General features: G+C 42.5%; 1 protein-coding gene across 19 annotated transcripts in view; it reads left to right on the forward strand.

Annotated features, from left to right (window-relative positions):
- TNS3 (tensin 3) overlaps window positions 1–12,766 on the forward strand; it is a 340,704-nt gene that overhangs the window by 243,786 nt on the left and 84,152 nt on the right. For all 19 annotated transcript variants that reach the window (XM_007061354.4, XM_027823761.3, XM_027823765.3 and 16 more), the window contains one exon: window positions 1,774–3,033. In XM_007061354.4, coding sequence (XP_007061416.2) covers window positions 1,774–3,033 — 1,260 coding nt within the window. The remainder of the gene's footprint in view (window positions 1–1,773; window positions 3,034–12,766) is intronic.

Raw genomic sequence — 12,766 nt, forward strand, 5'->3', positions numbered from 1 at the left:
TACATCCTAAAAAAATGAATAGTAGAAAGGTATTTATAACATTAAAGCTACAGAGCCAATATTCTTCAAAATTAAGAGTATTTTAAAAATCTTAATGAACACTATAAAAACAAGCCAGGTTCAGCATTACAGCTTTAGTCATTTCTGAATTAACCAAGTCCAAAAGTTTTTGAGAGAACATGTGGGAAGAGTGGTTTTGTTTAATGTTCAAGTAACTCAAATGAATTGACCAAGTTTGCTGAAACCTTCCAAACAAACAAACAAAAGGTTTTGTGTTGGGTATGGCCAAATATAGACAATTTGAAAACAAAAGGGATTTGGAAATTTGAAATGAAACTTGAGTTGTTGGCTAACAGGCTAACTGTAGCTCACGAAAGCTTATGCTCAAATAAATTGGTTAGCCTCTAAGGTGCCACAAGTACTCCTTTTCTTTTTGCGAATACAGACTAACACGGCTGCTACTCTGAAACCTGTGTTCTCTCTGATCACAGTCCAACAAAGCATTTAAGCATGCACATAATCTTAAGTATGTGTGCGGTCACATTGATGGGTCCCTTTGAGCTCTTTATATTATGTAGATACTGTGTAGGTAGAGTAAGTTTTAAGGTATTTGGAGTCATAGTGTGACACCTGGCTCAGAAATTAGCAGACACTCCTGTAAAACCTGATTCACGCAGACTCTCATTTACAATGCTGCAACTTCAGTGACATTACAAGGGTTGCACTGGTGTAATCAGGAGCAGAATTTGGTCCGTTTCTACACGAGTAAATTGAGTGGATACATTCCCCTTCCCCCACCACCCCAGTTATTGTTGCATATTATAAAGTTTCTCAGTTACATACAATTTCTGCATGTCTGACTAGATATGAACTTCTTAATTAAAGTTTTTGGCAGATCAGAGACAAAATCAAGGATGCTCATATGCAGTGACAAATGTTATACAAGTGTAGTAGGTCTTTCTTTCTGTCTTTCTGAGTTGGGGTTTAGCCTGATTCTCTCTATCCCTGTGTTTCATGCTCTGACTTGTGAGACCTAGTTGCCTTGACATTATTAAAAAGAAAATACCCACTAAAGAAGTCATGTATGTACAATATGTATCCTACAAAGCTGGTTAGATATTGTGTTCATGCCTCTGTCAAGAGATACTGTATATGTTCTGATACGCTGCACACACAGACTCCTGCTCTGATTAAGTGCCTGTCATTTCTGTGGGCTACCAAAAAGAAAACAATAGCAGTTGATCAGTGGTAATATGTTTAACATATTTAGTAGGAGCTGGCAGACTGGCAATTGCAAAACATATGCTAAGAGCACTACTTGAAAGTTCCAGTAGCCCTTGTTCAGTCTTAGCGGAATGCATACTAGTCATGTCTCTCAAATTCCAGGTAAGTAATAGTGTGGGTCTTCAAACCAGTGTAAACAGTGGTCTTGTTATTGCACCGCCATGATTTCACTTCTAGGAAAGTATAAAAGTAGAGAATTGTATTTTGCCACAAGGTCATATACATAACTCTTTTTTCTCCTCCTGTTTCATACAGTGCGATGTTTTTATCAAGGGCCTTCCTATATATAAATTGGAATGTGTTCCATAAGGCAAGAGAGTGCTGTTGGTTGATGTTTGGTTTTTAAAACGAGCATGTGTTTACAAAGAAAATTAATGAGTGTGCTGTCAGCAGTACCTCTGCAGTGTAATGTAATGTTATGCTGTTCAGCGCTTTTATCTAATACTCTGTCCTTTTCTTTCCCTGACCCTGTTGCTTCTCCTTTCACAGTGCTCCACACCCAGGGTCCTATTGATGGCAGTCTTTATGCTAAAGTGAGAAAGAAGAGCTCTTCAGATACTAGCATCCCCAGTGGAGCCCAGGGGGTTCCTGTGACCAGCAGCCCTGATCACAGTGACCATACTCTATCTGTCAGCAGTGATTCAGGACACTCAACAACTTCTATAAGGACGGACAAGACCGAGGAGCATCAAGCACCGGGAATCAAACGGGGCTTGAGCCCACAAGAGAAGGCAGAGCTGGACCAGCTACTTAGTGGCTTCGGCCTAGAAAACTCAGTCAGTCCCCTCAAGGATATGACTGATGCCCAAAGCAAGTACAGTGGGACTCGCCACATAGTGCCAGCTCAGGTTCATGTGAACGGAGACACCAAACTGAAGGATAGGGAGACAGATATTCTGGATGATGAGATGCCCAGCCATGACCTTCACAGTGTGGACAGCATCGGGACACTGTCCTCCTCTGAAGGGCAGCACTCAGCCCACCTTGGAAACTTCAACTGCCACAAGAGCAGTCAGAATTCGCTGCTCTCAGATGGCTTTGGAAGCAACACTGGAGAGGACCACCACAGTGCTCTAGCCCCAGATCTGGGAATAGGTGTAGACCCCCTCTATGAGAGATCATTTGGAAGTGGTGAGCCTAAGCAATCCCAGCAGCTGCAAAGGAATCCTCCTGTTTCTGCTCAGCCTCAGGCTTATGGCCCTAGTAACTACTCTACCCAGACCTGGGTGCGCCAACAGCAGATGGTCACTGCTCACCAATACACCTACTCCCCCGAGAGTGAAGTAAGACTTGGCATTTCTAGCACTGTAGAGAATTCAGGCAATGTGCAGAGCCATCCCAGAATCCCTGACACACCCACCCGGGGATCCAGCAGCAGAGACGCTGTGCAGCGGGGGATAGGGACCGTGCCAAGTTCCAGTCAAGTAGCAGAACATCCAGGGCCTGAGGCTTTTAGATCCAGATTAGTAGCTGAGAAAGACACACATGGCCTGTCTCTAGGAGTGACTGTGGAGGGCCTGCCATCCTCTCCTACTCTGGATATCGATCAGTCAATTGAGCAGCTGAATCGGCTGATCTTGGAACTGGACCCTACATTTGAACCGATCCCCACCCGCATTAACACAGTCTCCAGGGACACAAGTCAAGTGAATGGCTTCACCAGCCCTGATGGGGATGTGGGAGGGCCCAGCGTGAGCCCTGGGTTCCGTGAGAAAGGAGAGGTCACAAACAGGAATCTCTCCCGGCATGGTAAGTTATTTTAATAATACATGAATGTAATGCTTTTCCCAGCATTTTTTCTTTTGATATCGCACAGCAGGAACGGAGGTCATTGCTTATTACTTTCAGATGATTGCCAGTGTGAGAGGGATTATCTCTGGTACCGTCTTTTCATAGTGATCTGTGGAATGATGGGATGAAACTGAATAATCATTCATCATTTTTTTTTAAATGGTTCCCTCCCCCCCCCCGCCCCCCAAGATCATTAAGTGCCTCAGGATGCTGCTCTTCTGAGTAGTTGTTGTTGTTGTTTTTTTAAATGTAATACTCCTGAACAAAACCTAATTGTTCAGTAAAGTTCCGTGGAAGAGCCGCAAGAATGATTGTTGTTGTTCCTCTTCTAAGGGGGAGAATTAAAAAAAATGAAAAATCCTATTAATTACACAGTTTTGTGGTGTCATCAGCAGTAACACCAAAGTTAAGGTTACATTATAATTTCCACATAAAATGAGATGGAAATCCCTCTGTATTTCTGAATTAATTTCATTTCCAAATTTGGCACAATAACACTTCATGGCACAACTGAACTTCCTATGAATATTTTCATTAAAATAGCCTACTGACTTTTGCAGATAAAATATTTTAAAATACTCCCTTTTTGAAATTTTGCTGGTTTTTTTCCTTTGGGTTTCCAGTAGTTTAACAACCCCACGCATTATCTCTGGTTTTCACCTTAACCTGACCACAAACACCAATTCCTGAAAGAACAAACTACAACCCCTTTCCTCATGATATCACCTGAATAACAGTACTAGAATAAACAACTTTGCAAAATGATAAACACTGTCACAGACTATTTCTATTTAATAACCAGCTAATTCCTTCTGTTAACACAATACTTAAATATGTAAACATCAATTAAAAATCTACACCATACACACTAACTAATCGTCTACTTTAGTTTAAGCCCAGTATGGTATTCCGAACAATTAGAAAAATGACCATGGAACTCCACATAGTTGCAGTTCAGGATTACATGTTTTGTGTGGGTGTGGAGGGCAGAGGTATTTGTTTCGTATGGGGTGGATGTTGGTGAGGTAATGTGGAGGAGATGAAGTCACGGTTGCACGTTACAAGGGCTGGCTGAAGACTAGGGATTTCTTGTCTTTTTTAAGTTTGTGCTGGTGGAAAATTTACTTGAGCAACTTGAGCTGGATTTCAACACATAATTTTTGGGACCATCTTAGACTGAAATGCATTTGTCTGTAATTGACTTGAATCTTTAAATGCTTAGTTCGGTGGCAGAAATTAAAAGTGAGTTTTGTGCGCTAGAAACTACTCTGTTCTTTGACGTTCAGTGGAGCCAGTGAAGGGGAAAAGAGGGTAGCATAAAATAAGCCACCCATTCTTATCCTTTGATGAAACATTTGTGCCTAGAAAGAATTGTTTGTTTTTTGCCCATGACTTCTAGTACTGTCAAAAGGAAAAAGGAGTCATCATCGCTGCATCACATTTATGAAGCCAGAAAAGTGTTTTGCCCACTCCAGGTTGTACTTGGGGGAAGTGAAGTCTTTGGTGGGACATGTTCTGAAAGTTCATGCAATTAAGGAAGATGAAAAGTTTAAGGGTGAATATATGGCACAATGGTTACTATATGTTTATAGAAATCACACTAAGAAGTAGTTACAAAGCGAGAATATGGCTAGTGGAATGAGCACAGTGATAGGAGTCAGAAAACTCATAATCATGGCTTTACCTCACTAACATGCATGCCTTTAAGCGAGTCATTTTTCTCTGCCTCATCTAAATGAAGAATGCATTTTTAAGCTACCTCACCATGTATTGTACATCCTCATTGGATGTTTGTATTCTGTGCTGTGAACATACAGTTATATGTACTGAGGCTGTAATCCACTTCCCAAGCACGCCAATGAAAAGGCTCCCCTATGATGATTTAAATGAGCATTTAATCAGTTCGTATAAGAGTGTTCTAGTAAGCACAATTTATAAACTGAAAGAAACCCATTTAAAGTGGTGCATAAGTGCTAATTGTTATTACAATTCAGCTGTTCTTGGCATTCATCGATTTCCTTTTGTAACCTCAACCTGTACCCCAAAAGAAATAATATGTGTTCATGTGATTTGACACATTTAAGAGTATCCTCTAGCATTTTGTTCACAGTTCTGTTATGTGTTCAACACCTTCACAGACTGTAAACAGAATAGTCAAATACTGAATAGCTTTGGTGTATCTGTTTTGTTGTTTGTTTCAGGGAGGGAGCATGGTGTGAAATTTTTTTTTCTAATTGCACAGGATCAGCTACACCCACCTTTCACAATTCCTGACTTTCTAATTCTCTTTGAAAGAAGAAAAGGAGTACTTGTGGCACCTTAGAGACTAACCAATTTATCTGAGCATAAGCTTTCGTGAGCTACAGCTCATTTCATTGGATGCATACTGTGGAAAGTATAGAAGATCTTTTTATACACACAAAGCATGAAAAAATGGGTGTTTACCACTACAAAAGGTTTTCTCTCCCCCCACCCCACTCTCCTGCTGGTAATAGCTTATCTAAAGTGATCACTCTCCTTACAATGTGTATGATAATCAAGGTGGGCCATTTTCAGCACAAATCCAGGGTTTAACAAGAACGTCTGGGGGAGGGGGGGGGGTAGGAGAAAACAAGGGGAAATAGGTTACCTTGCATAATGACTTAGCCACTCCCAGTCTCTATTCAAGCCTAAGTTAATTGTATCCAATTTGCAAATGAATTCCAATTCAACAGTCTCTCGCTGGAGTTGGTTTTGAAGTTTTTTTGTTGTAATATAAGCAGCATGAATAATTTGGGTGCGTGTCTATGCCTGACCTCTCCTTGAATAGACACTTGGTTTTTCTCCCTCTTCCCCCCATATATATCTGTTGTAAATGTAGGTACATGTACAATACAAACAAAAGAATACATTATCGGAATGCAAACAAAAGTCCTGCCAAACCCAACTCCCGCAAACAACCATCTCGGCCAAAGCCTGAGTAAATACTCCTTGCAGCATGTCCTGAATGTCAGTGAATGCTGTTCTTTGGAACAAGAATTTCATTGCCCCCAACCCTCAGATTAGGGAGCATCACCATCAGCATCCCAGCTGATCGCAACTGTTCTGTAGAGCTAGGGTTGCCAACTTTCCAATGTCAGAAAACCGAACATCCTTTCCTCACCCTCTACCTTGCCCCTTCTCCGAGGCCCAGTCCCCGCTCACTCCATCCTCCTCCCTCCATTGCTCGCTCTCCCCCATCCTTGCTCACTCGCTCATTTTCACCAGGCTGGATAGGGTGTTGGGGTGTGGGATGGGGTGCGGGCTCTGGAAGGGAGTTTGGGTGCAGGAGGGGGCTCAGGGATGGGGCAGGGAGTTGGGTTGCAGGAGAGGGTGTGGGGTGCAGGGTCCGGGAGGGAGTTTGGGTGCAGAAGGGAGCTCAGGGCTGGGGCGGGGGGTTGGAGTGCAGGAGGGGATGGGAGTTTGGGTGCAGAAGGGAGCTCAGGGCTGGGCTGTAGGGAGAGCACCGCTCACTATACTTCAGCAGAACAAGCTGCATGGGCCCCAAGTTTCTGATTGTTTCTCATTCCCACTAGCCTAGGATCATGGGGGTGGGGGGGAATGAAGATCAGTGATTTCTCCATGCTCACAGTACACTGATGCAGGCCTGTTCCTTCCTTGCTGTCATCTTGTCTGAGTCCAGGTTCAGTACTGCTGTTGTATCCTGCCCCCTTCCAGGCTCCAATATTTCCCTCCAAATACCTAGCAGACAAATCTGGAGAGACAGGAGGAGAGGAAATAGATGTGATTGATTTGGGATGGAGAGAACTGACAAGTCAGAACTGAATGGTGACTGAGTGAGGTTGACTGGAAGTCTGGAAGGATGACTCACTGAGAATATGCGGTGACTCAGCAGGTGCAGGGGTGAGTCGGTAGAGTTGGGCTATGTGTGACTGAGTTGGCTGGGGTTGAAGAGTAAGTGAGTGGTGGATCTGGCATGTGTATGAGAAGCAGGTGCGAAGCGTGCATGAAAAAGAGAATGTGTGTGTCGAAGAGCACGTGAAGGTGAATTTGATCTTGGATGGGGGGGCTGACCTGCACACACACACACTTCTCTAAGTTCACTTTCACACACTCATGGACTGACACACACTCTCTCTCTCACTTATTTGTCCTGGGGTACTTTGTCTCTCATACACGTACCCCTGGACGCATGTACTCTCTTTTGCGCACATACAAACTGCTTTACCGAAATTTAACTTCTTTGTTCACTAGCTTTATTCAGCCAAATTAAAAGCAAACTCTTGTTCACCTCTTACTTGACTCACTCCATATCTCTTGTAAGATATTATGGTTTCTTCTACTTCAATGATTTAAGAACTAACTGACAAAACAGAGCATATGTCTCTGAGCTGCAGTCAGCTTCCAGGGAAAAGAATGCAATAGCTGGGTTTGATCACCATGATTGTGAGATATTTCTGTGCCTGTCACCATGTGTAGGCAGGTATGAAGAAAAAACAAGTATATTGCACTCCCTTTTAAGGGTGGATGTTATAGAGCAGCTGTCAATGTAGTTGTAACAGTTTCCCCCATATATGGGTTATTGCTTTCTCTGAGCATACTTCATAGAGTCAGCCTTGACTGATCAGTGTGGGCCTGCCCTGTGTAACGAGTGGAGGAGTATGACTTCTTGCTCTCCCAGGGAACTTTTGCTTAGCTTGGTTCTGCAAAGGTCATAATCCCTAGAAGAAGCCTAAAGAAGCCCTAGAGAGGTGAGGCAGCTAATTGAATAGAAAATTTAAGTCTAAACTAAAGAAAACAATGGGTGGCGACAACAGAGACAAGCATGGTGTACTATTGAATTGTCTGAACAGATCCTCCCCTCAAAAACAAAAACCTAGATGCAAAATGAATAATAATAAAGTAGCTAATCATCTGATTACCTGTGTCTGGAACATCTTCAGAGGCCTTTGGATAATGGAAAAACATAGCTTTGAAGGTAATTCAAATCCTCGTGTCATAAATCCTGCTACAGTGTATTTATTACAGTAGAGAGAGAGAAATCCTTTCACATATCTGTATTTTTTAAAATAACTTTTTGAGCTATTCCAAATGTTCCCTTCTACTCTGACGTGTAATGGGAAAGCAGCTTGGCCCATCTGAAAGGCTTTGCAAAGTGACAGGAGAATGTGGCATGTCCAAATATGATGTCGACGGATTTCTGTATGGGTGTGGATATTACCATACAAGCACTGAGATACTGTACATCCCATAGACTAATGTTGGTGCCTGATTCTGACCTAATTTACAATGGTTGAACTCCATTGACTTCAACTGAGTTACTATAGATTTACATTTGGTGTAAGATCAGAATTAGTATGTTACTATGCAAATATTGGTTATTAATTTACTCCTTAAAGATCAACACAACTAAATAAGACCGCACATTAACTCTCGTAAGGTAAAGAGATTTTAGAGATTGCAGTAGTTATAATTAAAAAAAATAATCAGCATGTATCAATAGTTAACACAGTGCTATCTGTGTTATCCCATTAATTTCCTTTTCTAGATACAGGAAAGTAGAATCCATTTGTACTACTTAATATACTATCATAATTGTGGTGTCTCGCATACGACTGGGTGCTAACTGATCATAAATGTTGACTTAAATGGCAACCACTGTACAGTCTGTTATAGGTGGATAAGGATTCCTCTGATTAAACTTGTTAGTAACACAGAAATTCCAGCATTGTATATGTGTTTACTAGCCACTGTGACACATCCAGCCTATGGAGAAAATTGGTCCTGGTACATTTCACATTAGTGAATTACTGGGAGTCAAATCCTTGTCTACAGAGTCTTGGCGTAGAATAAGAAAGAATAGTTTGAATTGCAAATCATTTTGAACTGTGCTAAAGGTATTTTTGTAAGTGCAAACAGAAAAAAAAATTCTGGCTATGGCATAAACCAGGGGTGGGCAAACTTTTTGTCCCTACCCACATCTGGGTAGGGAAATTGTATGGTGGGCCATGAATGCTGATGAAATTGGGGGTTGGGTTGTAGGAGGGTGGGAGAGCTCTGGCTGGGGGTGCGGGCTCTGGGCTGGGGCCAGAAATGAGGAGTTCAAGGTGCGGGAGGGAGCTCCGGGCTGGGGCAGAGGGTTGGGGTGCAGTGGTGGGGAGTTCCAGCTGCGCATGCGAGCTCTGGGGTGGGGCTGGGGATGAGGGGTTGGGGGTGCAGGAGGTTGCTCTGGGCTGGGACCGAGGGGTTTGGAGGGCGGGAGGGGGATCAGGGCTGGGGCGGGGATTGGGGCACGGGAGGAGGTCAGGGGTGCAGGCTCTGGCTGGTGCTTACCTCAAGAAGCTCCTGGAAGCAGCGGCATGTGCCCCCCCCCCCCCCGGCTCCTATGCGGAAGGAGAGCCAGGCACCTCTGCGCACTGCCCAGTCTGCAGGCACCACCCCTGCAGCTCCCATTGGCCACAGTTCCTGGCCAATGGGTGCAGCGCTTGGGGCGGGGGCAGCGTGTGGAACCCCTTGGCTGCCCCTACGCATTGGAGCTGGAGGGGGGACATGCCGCTGTTTCTGGGAACTGTGTGGAGCGGGGCAAGCGCTGGCCCCGCTCCTCGGCGGGAACTCGAGGGCCAAATTAAAACATCTGAAGGGCCAGATGCAGCCCCTGGGCCATAGTTTGCCCACCCCTGGCATAAACTGTTATGTTTTAGAAAGATTAACACACCTATATACATATTTCACAGACACAGTGCAATGTGCTCTTCTACAGAGTCAGTCCTGATTAATCCATGCTTGAGATGATATTTCTCTCTGACTGTAAATCTGGAGATTTTTGTGTTCAAGCAGTGAATATATTAATGGTTTGATCCTTTCAATCTTACTTGAAACAAAGAGGTCTGTTCTCAGTATGCATGAGTAACTCTCATTCATCTTAATGATGAGTTACTGTGATTGCACAGATAGAGGAGGGAATAGACTCCTAATGTCTAAAGATGATAGTGAAGTCTTTAGACTTTGGGAGTCTATTCCAGGTTAATAATGGACTATTATCTTTTGGCACAACTGGGGTGCACAGGACCATCCACCGTAGAAAGAGCACTGTGGAAGAAGGTTGATGTGGAGGCAGTTACTGTAACCTCTCCTTCTCCAGGTGTGTGGAGCAGCAGCCACCTGGCAGCATAGCTCTTGTGCCAACAGCGGTAAATCTACCCCTACAGCAGACAAAACTCAAAATTAGATCTTGAAACTGGTGGTCAGCGGGGACGTGCTGGCTGCCGCTTCCTGTAGCTTCCATTGGCCAGGAACAGCGAACTGTGGCCACTGGGAGCTGCAGGCAGCCATGTAAATGTAAACAAACTGTCCGGTCACCCGCCAGTTGATTACCCTGATGGGCCTCAGGTTACCCACCATTGATGTACTAGAGGAGAAAGACAAGTTTTCCTGCTTTGTCAACTCCCAATCGATTTCTCAACTTTGAGTTAGTCCAAATGAAGAAAATATTCTTTCTGTGCATGCAGAAGAGGCTATTGCTGTGAAAAGCTGGCTTAGCACTTCAACAGGTTCTGGTTCCAGGTGTTCAGCTAGTGACTTCCACCAGTTCAGTGGTGTGACTTTCTTTAAAACATCATCATCAAACTTGTACTACTTGAATGGTTCACCCCCAGCCCTGAAATTTTTTATGGTTGGCATTATTGATGCGTAATTATTAGATGCCCAAGTCATAGCAGCATCTTCTTCTTCAGTAGTTAGGCATCTACTTTCGCTTGAAAATATTGGCAAGAAAATTAGGTGGAATAAGGACTTGATCCATCCACTTCTTTATTGCCTACAATTTAACTTTGTTGTTCAGTATTTTTTTCTTCAGTAGCTTTTCAAGTTCTTTCCAAATTTCAACAGCAGCAGTAGTACAGCAGCAATCCTTTTGGAGGGTGTCCAAGGTGAGGGAAATAGGTTTCGGTATAATCAGTAGATATTCTGCATTTCTCTTTAGTCCCATGTTGACTACTTTGGCTGTGATCGTTCCATCTATGTCGTCACTATTTTCTTCACAAGTTGTCCTCAAAATAGGCCTGTTCTCGATAGATAGCTCAAAACAGTCAACCACTGAATTCCATTGTACATCTTGGGGGAGAAATCCTCTTGCTCTCTTTCATGAATCTGAAGCAAAGTGGTTGTTACTCTGAAGTATTTTGCACTATCAACAACATTTTCCTTTATTCCTGCAGTTGTACTTAAGTTTGGCTCAAAGTTACATCAGATGAGCACTGTACACATATACATTTCAAGTTCCCTTCGTTATCATAATCTTCTCACCTTTGTTACATTTGCAGGATTATCTGTAACAAAGCTACGCACTTGACACTTGAATTTTTGTTCACAGGTTGTTATAACCTTTACTGCTACTACTTTTAAGTATTCTGCTGTGTGGGCATTTCTTCATGTATCAGTTGTTACTGTAAGTTAGACAACCCCATCTTCTGTTGTCACACAAGTACACATCACTGAATCATTGTGTACATTGCTCCAGCTATCAAGACTCAGATTAACTAATTTCCTATTAATGTTTTTTGCATGCTGTTCCATTTCCTTCTCATAAAATATATCTAGCAACCTTCTGGCAATGTCTGCTCTGCCTGCTGGAGCGTAGCCTGGTCATAATGAATGAACCATTGCCATCAAATGTTTGTTCTGAACAAGACAAAGGGGAAAATTTGTTGCATAAATGAACCAAAATTTCTTTTAATCGACGGAGTTTTGATGGAATTTGCTGATCCTGGTTACGAACTCATCCATGGTTTTACTGAATCATGAAGAAAGTCTTCTTCTTTTTTTTTTTAAAGTAGTTTGTTATCTATTGTATATTTAGTTGCCACACTACTGTGGTAGCAGCAGATGACAGACGTAGATGCTGAGATGATGGATGTCATAACTCCGTATGGCTACGCCGGGCTCTGAAACAAAATGGAGAAAAAAAAATCACTCTCTCACTGAATATTATTTGTTGCACTGCTTTAGAAAAGTGAGATTGTAAGTGAAAGGTTCCTCTTACTGTATCTGTTTGTACCACAGTTTAAAGGACATAATTTATTCCAAACCCAGCTTTATGGGGGAAATAATTAAATAAATCACAAGGGTTATCGATCTAAATATATTTAAACCATTATTTCTAGTAACATACCAAACAGCGTGAGAGTGAAAATGGTGTTTTTAAAATGTTAAAATTCATAAATGCCTAATCAGACTTTACTTTTGAACATGAAATCTTCACCTTGGATGTTTGATTATACTGAGCAATAAAAAATCACTTCAGAAGTCCAGCAGTACCCATAAAAATTTAATTGTTAAATGCTGCCACAACAAACTAATATGCTCATTATATTTTGAAATTCAGAAGTAATCCACACAAAACACAAATGTATGACAATAATCTAAGTGATCATGTACTTGTTTAGTCACGCATGGTAGGCAGTCCATAAGAATTGTAGAAAAATAAGTTTACTAAGTGATCCGCACATGTCCACATCATCTTCAAAGTCATTGCCTTCTGAGGACCATTTTTCATACTGTTGGTTTATTCTGACACCCAGGCCTTGCATCTCTTTTGTTGCGCTGTTTACATTTTGCACATGTACCTCTTTTACCCTGGGGTACAGGAATTTCTTGAAAATATTCCCTAATAGAGTCTTTTTTATGACTTGCAGTTATGGCAGGTGGTTTTTCC

The sequence above is a fragment of the Chelonia mydas genome, chromosome 2 (genome assembly GCF_015237465.2).
Source record: "Chelonia mydas isolate rCheMyd1 chromosome 2, rCheMyd1.pri.v2, whole genome shotgun sequence".
Lineage (NCBI taxonomy): Eukaryota > Metazoa > Chordata > Testudines > Cheloniidae > Chelonia > Chelonia mydas.